The 16,634-nt window shown below is 36.5% G+C and overlaps 1 protein-coding gene across 5 annotated transcripts; it reads left to right on the top strand.

Moving 5' to 3' along the window:
- The first annotated feature begins 533 nt into the window (after positions 1 to 533).
- LOC140957795 (uncharacterized) lies at positions 534 to 9,491 on the top strand. Of its 5 annotated transcripts, XM_073415189.1 has the most exons (12): positions 612 to 681; positions 778 to 873; positions 1,602 to 1,656; positions 1,808 to 1,885; positions 2,606 to 2,688; positions 4,962 to 5,013; positions 6,178 to 6,267; positions 6,369 to 6,437; positions 6,571 to 6,672; positions 7,221 to 7,289; positions 8,240 to 8,296; positions 9,177 to 9,486. In XM_073415189.1, exons 4-12 carry the CDS (start codon positions 1,850 to 1,852, stop codon positions 9,261 to 9,263), a joined length of 645 nt encoding a protein of 214 aa, XP_073271290.1. In that variant the 5' UTR covers positions 612 to 681; positions 778 to 873; positions 1,602 to 1,656; positions 1,808 to 1,849; the 3' UTR covers positions 9,264 to 9,486. The 5 variants fall into 5 exon arrangements, 4 of the variants coding, with proteins under 4 accessions (XP_073271287.1, XP_073271288.1, XP_073271289.1 ...); XR_012171691.1 differs by lacking the exon at positions 1,602 to 1,656 and having other exon boundaries at positions 534 to 681; positions 8,210 to 8,296; positions 9,177 to 9,491; XM_073415186.1 differs by lacking the exon at positions 1,602 to 1,656 and having other exon boundaries at positions 534 to 681; positions 9,177 to 9,483.
- The last annotated feature ends 7,143 nt before the right edge of the window (positions 9,492 to 16,634 follow it).

Below are 16,634 nucleotides of genomic sequence, written 5' to 3'. Positions count from 1 at the left end.
TTAATATATATTCCGTCGCTAAAATATTCCGTCGCTCGGACCAACGTCCGTGCTTACGAAGCGCGGATTACAGTAGTTTTGGAAATGTTTTTTTTTACATTATTTTTGAAATTTTTTTTTTAAAATTACATTATTTTTAAAAAAACCCTAGTTTAACATATTCATGTTTTTTCTAATTCTAAATTGAGTATGTCTCTTGTGAGACGGTCTCATGAATCTTTATCTGTGAGACGATCAACCCTATCTATATGCATAATAAAAAATAATACTCTTACACAAAATTGATCCGTGAAATCGTCTCACAAGAGTTTTTATTTTCTAAATTTTGTTCTTAATGCTTTAAAAACTGGTTCCAAACTAACGATAACCATAACCATAACGGTTAAAAAAAAGAGATTTCTTGAACCAGCGAACGGGTGGTTCCGATATGTGGTTACGTCAATCGTTTGGACAATATAAATTTTATAATCAAATTAATTCTCTTTATATATTTTGTATTATTTAAAGTAAACACTTATTTAAAAGTAAAAAAAAAAAAAGAAAAGAAAAGAAAAAGTAAATCCTCTTTCTAAAACCCACTTATGACCCATAGCTAAATCAGAACCCCCCCTGTTTCTAAAACCCATCGACTCCAAAGCTCTAACAGTGATTTCCTCTTTCATGGCGAACGCTTTTGCACAGGTATGCTTTCTCCTTCTATCCTCGAAACACCTTCATTTCCATTCCTTTCATTATTAGTGATTGCTCAATTCGTTTCTCCTTTTTGTTTTGTTGCAGTCTCGGCGAGTTTCTGGCCGGATTTTGCTGCATCTGACGCCTACTCGTTCGTCCCATGAGCTTTCCTTGGAACCCTCTAATTGGAAGTTGAAATTGGTGCGTCATTTTTCTCTAAAATAAAGAGTAAAATTGAGCTGGTGTATTTATTGTATTTCTAATTTCATTGTGAAACTTTTGCCCCACGATAAAATATTTTTTGCCATTCACATGTTATGAGGGATCTAAGGTTTTTCTTGGATTGATGGATTTCAGAAGATGGATTTTAAATTAATTGATTTTAAATTCTTTAACTTACTTGAATGGATAAAATTTTAGTGAATTTCAAATTCATTAAATGTCAAGTTATGCAATTAATTTCAACTGTAATTATGGTGGATTTCAAGTGATCAAATACATCAGTCCAAGCTCAACCCAAGATGATTTTGACAGAGCATCTACTCTGGTTTTTTAAGCTTTCTTTTTCTTCAGAGTATCTGCTGACTAAAGCTTCTTGAATCACTTTCACAATACCGAACAATCAACAAAATTTGAGTTGAGTGTGTCCGGCTGCGACCTTTTTTAGAAGTTTGTCGCCTTCATTGATGCTTTTTGTCCATTTTTATTAACAAAGCATAGGAAGATTTTCAAAAATGACCTTCCCTCCACATTTTTTTAAAACAATGACCTCCACTTCACTAAAAACATGTTATCCTACATTTGAGACCAAAGCATATTAGTCCAATGCCTTGTACTTCCTAATTCTCATATGTAATAACGAGCTTACAGTTGAAGAAATTGATAAGATGTCATAGAAAACTGCTGATTTCCTTTTTGATTTTCTAAAGATGTTGACGACAATGAGTACTTTTTCCAAGATGCTCCTCTTGCTTTATGTTATAGGTACTGCCGTTTTGGTTTAGTTTATTGCATCCTCTCAAATATGCTTACTTCGTGGTTGACTGATTGGGCTTGATAATTTTTCTCTAAATATTGTACTTCAAGTTGCTTCTTATTGTTTATTTCGATTCGTTTGTCACATGTTGCTTGATAGGAAGTCAATCCACCAAACTCAAGCTGGGTAAGGTTGTTTAGTATGCAAGCAAAACCTCAGGCTCAAGTACGGAAAATGGTACGATAATATCTTCCAACATATGGATTTTAACTGTCTTTGGTAATTCAAGAACTTTTGCATATATTTATCAGATGGTTAATGATGTGCATCGTGAAATGGGAGTGAACTTTGATGCATGAGAAAAATTCACCACTCTGACAACCGAAAAGTTTAATGACATTATATGAGAATTAAATATGATATTGAAAGTAAATTTGACCTTCTTATCCTATTTGGGAGAAAATTGTCATAACCCTCACTTTTCTTGTTCTGTAAGTTGTGGTTGAAAATGAACAAAGGATATACATTTATATATACATATATATCCCATCAAAAGAAGGTTTCTTCTATGAAGTTATAAAGAATATCTGACCTCAGTGCCACGGATCTGTGCTCTAGTTCGTGTATGTGCATGCTCTTAAAAATTCTCTTAGCGACAAATTTCTTTTTATGAAGATGGCTAGAAGATTGTTTAATTGTTTTGATGTTTTAATGGCGATCGTAAAGTCAATTTTTCTCCGTTCTAGCATTCATATTTAGCGATTTCATTGCTATTATTCCGGAGATACATTATGATTTTTAAGTTTTGGTAAATTTCCCTTGTTCATCATCTCTTTGATTAATTTGCCTCAGTTTGCTTGGTTATTATTATGATGATTATCATAATCATCTCATGTTAGCCTTAAACATACTGGCTAAACATTTATTTGGCACATGCTTAAATGTTATTGCATGCAGGGGGCTCTTCAAGTGTCAATGTCAAGTCCTGGATTTGTATATGAGCCATATTCACCTCGTGAACCAATCTCTTTTTGGAGTAGGTGAGTGGGACTATTGACTTCTGCAATGTGCTCGTAAGTCTTATATCTGTCAGATCATTTTGAAAAATCATCATTTTATGAATAACATTATGTTACATGTCTGTTATGGTCAAGCTGGTATCAAAATGTTGATCCAGTAATGTCGGGAATCTCAAACTCGTGTGGCTAGCGATAGAAACAGCATGTTCTTTAACTAGTACAAAACTCGGTGTTTGAAGTGTCATCAATATTGCGAGAGTGGTTTATTGAGCTAGTAATTTCTAGTATGAAAACCATAAAGATTGAATAAATTCTATAGATTGATATTCAGAAGCTTGTTTTTGCAGATTGAAACATGTATGTTCATGCTTTCTGCCGTCATTTAGTAATTGACAAATGTGTTGTAGGAATGCTTTGTAATGATAGTGTGGGCCCTGTTAAACAGAACCAAGACAACCTGTCACAAGGTTGTAGGGATGCTTTATACCATTTCAGTGAATGGCGCGGGAGTTATTTTATTGGTAATGTAAAATATAACTGACAAAAATGTCGTACCCCTGATGATACAAAGGGAATTTCAGAGTTGATAATAAACAAAGAAAAAGGACCTTCAGAATAGTTATCAAGTCACATCACATGTAGACTCGATGTTACAGCTTGAAATGTTAGTGATGGATTAACATTTTTGAGTAATAAATTTTGTTGTATCTATTCTGAATGATTTGTTTAATCAAAATGACCATAAATATCCTAGTTCAGTAACCATGAATTCCAACTCATTTTACATTTTTGTTTGATAAAATTATGTTCTAAATTTGGATTTTGTTCATCATATGTGGTGGTTGTTAGTAACAGGTTTAAATGATGAATTATATTTTATCCCATAAGTCAACAAATCAGTATTTCAGAACTTACTTTTTGGTGGTGGTTGATAGTAACAAATTTAAGTGATGAATCATATTTTCTTCCATAAATCAATAAATCAGTATTTCAGAACTTACTTCGTAAACTGCTTTCTCTGTTTATTCAGCTCTGGCAAAAACTGGAACTAATATATAATAATTCCTAGAAGATTTGATTTTTATCTTTAAGATTTTACAGTCATATTATGATTTGTGAAGTTTGATCTGTAGAGTTTCCCGATATATTTGTGAAATTAGCTCTGCGATGGGCTTTACCAAAATGAGACACTGAAAGAAAGATTAAAGATTGGTTATTTATTGGCTTGAAAAGACAAGAGTTGAAGAAAACCAAATATAATTTGGTATGTACTATCACAGATTCATGCGTACGTTTTCTGTTGGCCGGATTTAGCTTCAGATTATTAAATTTATGTGAGTAAATTTTAGTAGTAATACTAGTCAAGCAAGAGTGAAGAGTAAAAACCCGTGAGAGAAAACAAGCATGTTATTTAGATGAGTGTAAGCATAGGCTTTTATACAAGAGAGTACAAGATGTAAAAGCTGGCTTGTACACAGACTACGTTTTAGAGTATGAAACAAATAAATCGAGAAACTAATTACATTATGATTCTTGAAAGTCAACATGATGTATTCCTAATAAAGCAAACCCTAATTATTTAAACATATATTTCCTATTTTTCAATAAAAGCAAAAAGAAATAGATGAAAATTAATGACAAAGTTTTACCTTCACGAGTTCTTAGAAATTACGATACAAAATAGTTGTGCTTCTGGGTTATGAACTTTAAAATTATGTGAATATGGGGGCCATTTTGGCATTGAAAATCTTGTAGATTTGCTGACATATTATGATCAGATAGTTACCCAGTCTAAAGCAGTTATTTTCTAACGAGCAGTCTCTGAATTAAAGAATTCCAACAATTGTCTTTCAATTTTTAATTTATTTTAATATCTTAGTCATCCTCCTTGAGTTTGGAAAACCCAATCTTGAGTCTGAAAGTGTTCAATGGCCTTCAAATCTTAGTGTTAATAACTTAATTCCACTTGTGCCTAAGCAACCTCTTGAGCTGTAAGTTGTACTCACTTACCCCCTTTTTTAATTATATGCACCACTTTACCCCTTTCAATTGTATTTTCAACCCACTTTGTCATCTTATAATTTTTGGTGCACATCTTATTTAATTCCTTTACCTCTCATATAAGTTTTTTTTAATTGAAATTTGTTTTTGAAGTCGTTTGAATTTAATATAAGTTTATCGGTTATGATAATTTTAAAATTTCTACCCAGGCCACTGTGGTGATAGACAATTGATCATGCATACTCTTATTTGGTTTTGTGATTGAGTGTCTTGAAACTTATATTGTGGGTCAGATGGTTCTCAAGAGACGGCTGGAAAAGAACAAAAGAAGATGTCATTTTAGAGGTACATTATATGCTCTCGTCTTTGTTCATGGACAAAAGTTATTAATTATTTGTTTCACTTTGTGATTTAGAGCATATTCACAATGCTGATTTGTTGTGAGCTTTGGCTTCTGTGCTGTTGCTAAATTTAGGTCGAGTTTGGCTGCATTTCCAAAAACATGTTGAAGTGCTTTTTTACCTTTGTATGTCTCTGTGGCCCCACAGGTTGGGAAATGTGATTGGATGTTCATCTCCAATATCTGACTATTAGTATTCTGGAAACATTGCGGTGATTTCCATGAATCACAAGCATTTCATGTACATGGTGGACTGGGAATACATTTTTTTCCTGTCCATCTGTCCTGAAACCTGGTGTCTATGTTCTATAGCACGTGTTTAATGCCTCTCTCTCCTCTAAGAACTATGAATCCATCATTCTTCCAGTGGGGAATTTGCTAATATCAATTTTTATCATCGGTTTACTAGTAGAAAATGATGTCAACCTAGTAAATATAAACTTGGAGGACGAAATATCTTATAGCTTGGCTGAAGTGGTTGGTTTTACGTGTTTCTGTGATAACTGAACCATTAAAAGAACGACTGTCTGAGGAATATTGTTTGTGTGAATTGAGGGCCCATGTCACAATGATCTGTAGTGTACCAATTTGTTTTTCTTTATTTATGCATGAGTGATCAGAGAGAGACAGAGAGGAAAACCTAGATTTTGGTTTTGTCTCATGTACCGTGTTGAGAAACTGAGTGAATAGTTATAATTTGTTATTCCCTGGTACAAAAGAGTTATACCATAAATAAATATATTTATATATATAAGTAAAATACGCATATGGATATCCAATATCTAGAACTTCAATACAATAGAAATATATGTTCTAATCAAACAAAATAATTCTATCAAGTTCTACAACGGGGAAATGGTATAAAACTCTAGAAATACCTTATGCTTTACTTGTGTATAAAACATTTTAACCCACTCTTTTCATGGAAAATTATAAATAACTCCTAGATACCACTCCGGATAAAATGACCTTCCAGTGGGTAAATCGAGTTCTAAAACTGGAAAGTGGAAGAAATAATTTGATGCTGCTTTCTTCTGCTTACATACCTGTTATGAGGGCACAGACCTAAGTTATTTTAAGTTTGAGATTCTCTCACTTTGTATTTGCAGCTAAAAAGTGCGTATGCAATTTCAAAGTTGAGAAAGTCTGGATATTCAAAACAGAAGTTCTATAAAGAAGCTGTTGATTTATACAAAGAGGTTTGTGTCTGCCAAGATGAATCTGCATGGTTAGAATTACACATTCATGCATCTATTTTTGTTTCTCGGTTCTCATTTCTTGTTTTTCACTCTATGCTCAGATAAATACCCAAATGGCCAATGGCGACAAAGTATTATTGAGGAAAGCAGTTACGGAGAACATGTACTCTGTAGGTTTTCGCCTCTTTACTACCATTGGAGATATTATGTCAGTCACTTTTTACCATTCGCGAAAGATACAAAAATTTTCTGTTACTTTTTTTCAAGATAAAACTCAAAACATTTTTTAAATCTTCAAAACAGGCCCTGAAGAACGAGATCAAGCACAGAGAGACACTTTGGAGTTATGTTTACTGGGAACTAGTGATGCCTTTACAAAAAATTCGAACTCTGCGGGCACGACTGGCAAGTATCAATTAAAGTTGAAATAAGCAACTGTCTTGTTTGTTTAGGTAGCCTGTTTTCCGTAGTTTATTTCAATACCTGTGATGTTTATTCGAAAAGAAGTTATTGAAAGTGGTCCTATTCCCCTTGTCTAGTTTATGACCCCGTGCGTCAAAATTTCTTTTTATTTTTTCTATGTTAATTTTTTAAGGGGGATTTTTAGTTTGAGCATTTTAAGGATGGGTATGGTGGTTGGTGGTAGATAGGTATCATTTACCTGTGCCCTTGAGGATCAGAAGAGAGGTAAATTTGGCCATGAGGGGTGGAGGAGTTTAGGTTTAATATCTATTAGACCATTGCCTTTTTCACAAGGACAAATACTCTATCATTGAGATGTCTGAGTGCCTCAGGAAGATTCATCTTTCTTCCCAACTTTGTCATATGGATTGATATTTTATTTTACTACCATTGATGGATTCATGACTTGCCTAACTTTTATAATGGAGGTTACAGGATAACGATATCTTCTGTCTGTTTATGAGGTATTAAGAATTATCTGTCTTTCCCAGATTGGTGTTGACAGAAGTGACCTCAGTAAGGTGTTTGTACAGCTTACTCTTGAATTTCTTAGCAAACAGGTAAATTTGCGTTTTGCTGTTTCTTTGTTGCTTGTTTTATTTGTCAACAGTCAACACTAGATGTGAAACTCAGTTATGCGCATGATGTTGCTGATACGACTTGAGTCCCAGCATCTAACCATGTTAGCAATTGAATTTTATGTACTTTCTGATGATTTATACTTCTCTAAGATTCCGAGGAGTGACTGCTATACTTTCCCAATGTTCAAGTTTCATTGCTATATGATGTAAGGCTAGTTATCATATTATTTTCTTATGAACTGTTTAAGTGGACCGGATAGCTATAGAGTAATTTGTCACCTCTTACTTTGTCACTGGGAAATTTGATACAGAACTAGTAGAACAACTGTACCCGTGTGCATCATTCATATGCGATAGAACGACAAAATTATGTCTTTGAACTTGAGTGAATCATACCATAATGATTCAATTTTTCGTTCTCTATGTATCTCAACAATTTATTGCATATTTAAAATTGAAGAACAAGGATTTTGCTTGATTCTTTTGCTACATGAAATTTGTTTGTGCATGCTTTAACTAGCATTGTGTGCGCGTGTGGTCCAAACTGTGAATGTTTACTCTTCAGCTTCTCTTGATGTATGTTAGACCATTATATCTCTTGTTTGTCTTTGTTTCCGAATTGAAGATATTTTGAAGACTTTGATATATACAAATTTGAGAATATGGCGTGATGCCTTTTGTAGTAGTTGAAGGTGGAAGAAGGAAAAGTTGATAGGGTTATACTTAGAATTATGGTAATTACCTCCAAATAATCAAGGCCTTAGGTGAAACTTTCTTTGGGGCTTGTATTCCTTAGAAAGGTGTTTTCATGGTGGTGCTTAGTGGCGTGTTATTTGCCTAGTTTTGATAATCTAATAATTGGCATTTCCATTAGCACACTTGTATTTTCTGTTGATTAGGTTACTTTTCTGCGCCTCATGTAATTGCAGAAGTTTGAGGCTTATGACTTAAGTGGAGCTGTCGTTGCCGGCAACAAAAACAAGGAGGTAGGTCATAATGCTCCAATCTTGAGCTGTACACTTGCCTAGTCTCACCTTATTTTTAGGACATTCTTCTTTCTTGTGGTCACCATTAAATGAATCATACTCATCCAGTATTAGGAATTATAGTCCTTGTTTTGAATATCGAAAGCGATAAAAAATGATGAAAAATAAACACAAGATTTGTAGTGTTCCATCTCGATTTGAAAGCTTATGTCTACTTGACACCGCTGTAAATTTCCACATAATGAAATCAAGAAAACAAAGAGAATTTTACAGAAACATGTCCCTTCTCGAAATTTTTTTCTTGTCGGTCTCAGTATCTCTCTATTCGTAAAATCTCGTAGGCTACCAACAAATATAAATAATATCAGGGCTACTTTAATATATGAAATATACCTATAATATCTTTAAATAAATTAGACCCAGATAGTACCTGAAATGAGCTTTATAAATATACTTGTCCTGAACACCGACTCCATGAATCTGTTTGAATCTCGTTTTCCAATATCTAACTCGAATCCTTAAAATCTGATGGGATATTAAACGTCTCTCTCTTTTCTGCCCACCTCTAGGATGAAGCAAATCCATGTCTTTCAATTTGCAAATTTCACATTGTAGTTGCATTCTTATATCAACTGTTTGTCATATGGACCCCAGGTGCCATATTGAGTTTCTTGATGAAATCTTATTTGGAAAACTACTAGTTGAGCAAGACTCCACCTGCTTAGTGGGGATTGAGTACAATCGCCCATACTATCTGGTTTAATCTTACCAAATATAGTTATCAAGTTTAGCCTATTCAAAGTTTTACCTACGTGATATACTAGCTAAGTTTCTTCCCGGACTATAGTTTGATGTTTCCATTCTTCTCCACTTTCTCCAGGTTCTTGTACGTGATATATGGGTGTTTGAGAAATCACTTTTCCATCAAGGTGCATACTGGCGACTTTGTGGGCGAATCAAACTTTAGTTGTCACTTGGTGATGAGTATCCTCTGAATTTTGTGCGATTTTGCATCGTTTACGGATATCTGAAATCATTATGCCGTTTTTTTGCTCTTTAGAAGTTAAATTATAGCACCTTGTAGTCCTTTTCTATCAAATCTTTAGATTGATCTCCAGATTGGCATCGCCCTTCGTGATTCTCTGTCTCTGTTTAGTAAAGAAGCATAGCATATAAAGTTGAGGATGTCTTTTGTTCCAAATCCTTAAATCTTTTGGATTTATTGAAACGCTTACTATTAAAATACTNTATAAATTCGTCCCACTCGTTTTACATACAACCCAAGTACTGCTGTGGTTTAAAAATCTAAAAAGTGTGACCAACGGAAACATTTACTGTTTAAAGTAAAACAACAACATAATACTAAAAACATGACAAACTTCAAAGTACAAAAATCATAAATGTTTTGAAATATTGTTAAACCATATCCCTCATAAAATCATAAAATGCAGAAGAAACGCAAGGTCCTCAGGCTTCCAGTGCGTCACCAGTTCAGCCCTCAGCACCTCCAGTCTCTTCATCAACAAACTACTCACTTGAAACAATTATACCTAGTTAGTCTAAGGACTCAACACATGTGAACCGTTATAAAAAAAGTACATATACATATCAAACAACAGTGAAAAGTACTGTAATTAAAATAAATTTCATGATAATTCTAAAGCATGTCCATATACATAACCATGACATAAACATATTCAAATCATGTCATTATAAACATATTCGTTTTTCTTTTATTGAATTCAGATAATTAGTTGTGATTATCTGCTGTTCAATGGATCTATATACGTATAATCATGGTGTCGGACAGCAGAGACATCAGCGACACTCTCACCCGCAACTGAGCCTTGTCTTTACATGTTTCGTGTTCGTGTTTGTGTTCATATTAGTCACAACCAAGTCACCTCCTTCAAACATATCATCATATTCATCACTTATAAAATCCATGCATATACGTAAATGTTTTTGAAACCAAGACTGCTAACTCGATTCCGGTGCAAAATGACCATTTTGCCCCTGAAATCCTAGTTTGACCATTTTACCCCTGAACCTTAAAATTTCGACCCGAGTCCATCCAAACTTATTAAAACACCTTAAATCATACTTATAATCATTTCTTAGACGTAAACTCGAGCACATGCATTAAATTCTTTAATTCGTTTCAAAACTTGGACCGGAGTCCCGTTTTAACCCGAATCAAACTTAAACGCAACCAAACATTCCCAAACTTAAACCATGATTAACCACACATGACCAGCCCTTAAACAACCTAATTCAGACCGCTTAAGACCCTTGAAATGCATCTGGAAGTTGCTGGAATTTCGCTCGAAGGGTCGAAACCCTAACTACAATTCCAAGCCCATAACTCGACCCTACGCCAAACCACGTCGGACCAGCCTCGAACCAGCCACTCCTAGGAATTGACTGAACCCTCCTAGACTGTTCTAACCCCGGTCCCTAGCCCCATGCACACGGATGAGCATAGTTCACCCGAACGAGCCAAAATTGAACACATCTAACCATAGCTCCTTTGATCTGCCCCTTGACCATGACCAGCTGTACTCGAGCCATCTTGGGCCACGTCTCAGACCCACCAGGGTTTGATCCAAGGCCTGGAACAGCCCTTGCACCGCAGCCGGCATCCCATCACTCGATCTAGTCCAACCGAGCCCAAAACCAAGAAATCCGATCTGTCCCCTCTCATGACTCGTTCCAAACTTGGTGTCTTCACCTAAACCCTATCTAAACCTCCTATAGATCATCCCCTAACCGACAAACCTGGCAGCCCTTCATCCGTGTCAAAGAAACATGAGATGCAAGTTGAAAAATCAAATATTTTCATGTATAAACAGTGAGAAACAATTGTACATCAGTAAGACTATAACATGGCATGCAATATCAATCAAAATATGTACTATGATGTGAAATATGCGAAAATAAAGGTTTTCGGGCATGCCTTGGTGTTGAAATGTTCAAAAATTCCAACTAACGGAGCGAGAGATGAACACCGAGGGGATGGGGCAAAGCACCTACTGAAATCTCCTTGAAAACGAAGCAAAAAGGTGCTGGTGTGTGTGTGTGAGGTGCGGCCGAGAGGAATGGGGAGGATGGCTAGGGTTTGAGTGAGTTTGATAATAAAAAAAAAATGAATGAATATTGGGCTTAGGTTTGAAATAATGAGATGTAGTGGGCTTGACCAAAAGTCTACTAAAACAAGCCCATTAGGCCCAATAACACGCACATAAAATATTTCGTTTGAGTAAGTTTTCAAAAATATTACATGAACCCTCTAAAAGTCCTTTGTTTTGCTAAAAGTCAACTACCGATTTAAAAAATGGCTCGTCATGTAAAAATATCATAAAGAGCGTATTTTCAAAAATCACCTATCATACACATCATATGTTAAGTAATTAAAAATAATTATTCAATAAAAACATTTTCCTTAAACTTTCTTCGGTCTCCGTTCCTCGGTCGAGCATCGAATACTGCCTAAACCCCTAGTTTATGCGATTCTAGTAAACCATGTCATAAAACATGAAATCATGTCATAAACATGCATTAATGCATTTAAAACATTCAATCAAACATTTTTAATAATCCCTAAATTTGCATGCAGTCAGGTTACATAGTTTGAATTTTTGGACCTTATAATTCCTCCCCCCTATCTAGAATTTCATCCTCGAAATTCAAAACTTATCGAAAAGCTCTAGATACCGACTCCTCATCTCCGTTTCGGTATCCCAAGTAGCCTTCTCCTTGGAATGATTTAGCCACTTGACTTTGACCATTTGAATCACTTTGTTCCGGAGTCTCTTTTCCTGTCTATCCAGAATTTGGGTAGGTCTTTCCTCGAAAGTCAGGTTCGGTGTCATCCGGAGAGGCTCATAATTCAGCACGTGCGAAGGATTCAACATGTACTTTCGCAGCATCGAGATGTGGAACACATTATGAACTCCAACCAGATTCGGCGGCAATGCAACTCTGTAGGCTAGTGTCCCAACTCTCTCGAGAATCTCAAATGGTCCTATGAATCTAATATTGAGTTTGTATTTCTTGCCAAATCTCATTACACCCTTCATAGGTGCAACTTTCATAAACACGTGGTCACCCACTGTAAACTCTAAATCTCTGCGTCGCTTATCTGCATAACTCTTCTGTCGGCTCTGAGCAGTCCTCATCCTATCTCGGATCTTGACTACTAGCTCTGCAGTCTACCTAACCCAACTCTGCCCTTTTACCTACCTCATCCCAATAAATCGGTGATCTACACTTTCTCCCATAAATTGTATCGTAAGGAGCCATACCAATAGATGCTTGATAGCTGTTGTTGTATGTGAACTCCACAAGAGGTAACTTCGGCTTCCAGCTTCCTTGGAAGTCGATCATGCAAGCCCTGAGTAGATCCTCCAAGATCTGAATCACTTTCTCAAATTGGCCGTCGGTCTGAGGATGGAAAGTTGTACTGAATAGCAACTTGGTACCCAATGCCTGATGCAGACTCTTCCAGATCGCATATGTGAACCTCGGGTCTCTGTCGGATACAATAGACACCGGAATTCCATGCAATATGACTATCTCTCTGATGTACAGCTCTGTGTACTGAGTCATGGTGAAAGTCTTCTTAATCGGTAAAAAATGTGCTGATTTACTGAGCCGATCGACTATCACCGAGATGACATTATATCCTCCAATTGTCCTGGGTAATCCTGTCACAAAATCCATAGTGATGTTCTCCTATTTTCACTCGGGAATAGGGAGCTGTCTAAGCTTTCCTGCAGGTCTCTGGTGTTCCGCCTTAACTTGCTGATATGTCAAGCACTCAGACACAAAACACAACATATCTCGCTTCATGCCCGGTCAGCAATACAAGGATTGCAAATCCTTATTTATCTTCGTGCTCCCTGGGTGAATGGAGTACGAAGTGTTGTGCAATTCCTTCATAATGTCTTCCCTTAGTGAATCACCATTAGGAATCCACAGTCGACCGTGGTATCAGACAATGCCATACTCAAGATAATACAACCACAGACACTTAGACTCATCCCTCAATCTCCACTTCTGCAGCTGCTCATCAGAAGGCTGACCTGCTCGAATCATGTCTCTCAGTGTCGACTGAACCGTTAGGGTAGAAATATTAAGAGCATCGCCCTTAGCATACACTGCAAGCTCGAATCTCTGAATCTTTACCTGCAAGGGTCTTTGAGCTGACAGCTGACCAATCACTGCATTCTTCCTGCTCAAAGTATCTGCGACCACATTAGCCTTTCCCGGGTGGTAGCTAATGTTGCAGTCATAGTCCCTCACTAGCTCTAACCATCTCCGCTGTCTCATATTCAACTCTTTCTGGGTGAAAAAGTACTTCAAACTCTTGTGATCTGTGAAAATCTTGCACTTCTCCCCATACAAATAGTGTCTCCAAATCTTCAGAGCGAATACTACCGCTGCTAGCTCGAGGTCATGAGTCGGATAATTCTTCTCATGCACCTTCAGCTGTCTGGATGCATAGGCTATCACTCTGTCATGCTGCATCAGAACTGCGCTCAAACCAAGCTTCGAAGCATCCTTGTATAACACATACTCTCCTTGCCCTAGTAGCATCGCTAGAACTGACATTGAAGTCAATGCTTGCTTCGGCTTCTCAAAGCTCTCCTGGCACTCTGATCCCCAAATGAATTTGGTATTTTTCTTTGTCAAGGCGATCATGGGTACCGCAATAGAAGAAAAGCCCTGAATAAACTTCTTTTAGTACCCAGCTAGACCCAACAAACTGCGGATCTCTGTTACACTCTTAGGCACTGGCCAATCTCTGACTGCCTCGACCTTTTTGGTATGAACCTCGACTCCATCCCTAGAAATAATGTGGCCTAAGAACGCCACTCTGTCGAGCCAGAACTCGCACTTGCTGAACTTGGCATATAACTATCTGCCTTTCAATGTCTGCAGTGTCGTTCTCAAGTGTTGATTGTGCTTCTCTCTGCTCTTCGAGTAGATCAGTATATCATCTATAAAGACTATGACGAACTGATCCAAATACGGCTGAAATACGCAATTCATAAGATCCATGAAGATCGCTGGCGCACTAGTAAATGCGAATGACATCACCACAAACTCGTAATGCCCATAACGCGTCCTGAATGTCGTATTGTGAACATCTGGCTCTCTCACCTTCAACTGGTGATATCCTGAACGAAGATCTATCTTCGAGAACACTGATGCTCCCTACAGCTGATCAAATAAGTCCTCGATTCTAGGCAAGGGATACTTATTCTAAACGGTGACTTTGTTCAGCTCTCTATAATCGATGCAGAGTCGCATAATGTCGTCTTTCTTCACAAACAACACTAGTGCGCTCCATGGAGAAAAATTCGGGCCAATAAAATCCTTGTCCAGCAAATCATGAATCTGATCTTTTAGCTCTTATATCTCTACATGCGTTAGACGATAGGGTGCCTTAGAAATCGATACGGTAATCAACATCAACTCGATAGAGAAATCCACCTCTCTATCTGGTGGAATGCTAGAAATTTCCTTAGGAAAGACGCTAGTAAAATCTCTGACGACTTCAACATCCTCCAGTCTCTGTCTGACTGCCTCAGGTACTGACACAACGCTCACCAGAAATGCTTGGCAGCCTCTCTTCAAAAGTTTACTCGCACAAATATAGGAGATAATGTGCGACATCTGCTTGTTCCTTGCTGCCTCAAAAACAAAATACTTCCCGCTGGGTGGTTGAACAGACACTGATCTTTGCTAGAAATCTATCGAAACTCCATTAGAAGATAGCCAATCCATGTCCATAATGATGTCAAACTCAGGCATCGGTAGTACAATCAAATCTGCATGCACGACATTCTTCTGTAATCGAAGCTCCAAACTCTTCACTATCTTCGAAGTAAACATCTGATCACCAGAAAGAATCGATACTCTAAAGCCCAAACCCATGCCCTCAGGTATAATTCCCAGTCTGTAACGCCTCGAAAATTTAAAGGTCCACGTGAACCGTACGCATGCAAGTTATAAAATTTCTTATTTATTTTAATTAATTTATTTGAATTGCATTAAATGCATGTTTAAGTCATGATTTCATGTCTATTTGATTATATTGCTGGAATGCATGAAATAGGATTTGTTAGAAGCAATCGATGCTTGAACGAGGAACGGAGACCGGGGACTGTTTGAGAAAAAATGTTTTATTAAATAATTATTTTTATTTATTTAATATGTGGTGTATTTATTATATCAGTTTTGAAAGTGAGCATTTTTTTTGATATATTTTTACACGTTGAACCATATTTTAAACCGTAGACGATTTTTAGCCAAGCGGAGGGCTTTTTGAGGGTTTTTTCGAAAACGTGTCTAAACGAAATATTTTACGTACATGTCATTGGGTCTAATGGGCTTGTTATTGGGCTTTTGGGCCTATATCTCTACACTTTAATATTTTTAAACCTAGGTCCATTATCCTAATTAATTATTATGCAAAATTTTCATTCCCCAAAACCCTACCCCCAACCTCCCTTATCTCGGCCGCCCACCTCAAGTAAACACAACAGCAGCTTTGTGCATTTTTGCAAGGAAAATTCAGTAGAAGCTTGTCCCGTCTCTCAGGTGCTTGTCCCTCGCCTCGTTGGTTCGATTTCTTTGAGCGTTTTTATACTAAGGCACGCCCGATTCCCTTACTTTCTCGTCCTTCACACCTTAATGCATGTTTTGGAGTGATTATGCATGATACATGTCGGATCGAATGATTCGGCTCGGTATTTACACGTTTTCTTCATGTATATGATTTTTGCTTTAACCATAGATTGCGATTTTGGAGTGACTAGTGAGTAATTGAAGTGAGGACAGAGCAAAAAAATAAGAGCCGAGTAAATTTTCATTTGAGTTCCTAGTGAGGATTCGTGGTGAAAAAACTTTATTTTTTATTTTTTTTTCCACTAACCTTTTCTTGCAAGTATAATGTTTGACGATCTCCAATTTCAAAAAATGTTAAAAGGTTGGATAGAGTGTGGGAGAAGGAGTTTAAGCCTCTACGTGAAAGGTATAGGCAGTGGGAAGAAGAGGAGAGACGTATGATAGGTTGAATGATGAGAATAGGCGAAGTAGTATATTTGAAGGGAGTAGAGCATTGCACTGCTGAATAAATAGTAAAATATAAATATTCGAAGCATATATGTACTTTATTATTAGATTTTAAAACCAAGTTGTGTAACAAAAGATTTTGTCTAACCAATCATCTACCATGCTCCAATTAATCGACTATTTCATAAAAATTGCACTAATTTTTCAATATTTAGTAGATAAAATAATTTTTTAGACTCTCGCAAAATTAAAATAA

This window comes from Primulina huaijiensis, chromosome 14, assembly GCF_012295235.1.
Source record: "Primulina huaijiensis isolate GDHJ02 chromosome 14, ASM1229523v2, whole genome shotgun sequence".
In the NCBI taxonomy this organism is placed as follows: Eukaryota; Viridiplantae; Streptophyta; class Magnoliopsida; order Lamiales; family Gesneriaceae; genus Primulina; species Primulina huaijiensis.
This window is presented reverse-complemented; position numbering and strand designations above follow the sequence as displayed.

Coding starts and splice junctions, on each gene's coding strand:
- LOC140957795 (XM_073415186.1), top strand. CDS start 661: ATGGCGAACGCTTTTGCACAG. Junction 6,673..7,220: donor GAACTCTGCGGGCACGACTG/GCAAGTATCAAT, acceptor TGTCTTTCCCAG/ATTGGTGTTGACAGAAGTGA. Junction 7,290..8,239: donor TTGAATTTCTTAGCAAACAG/GTAAATTTGCGT, acceptor ATGTAATTGCAG/AAGTTTGAGGCTTATGACTT.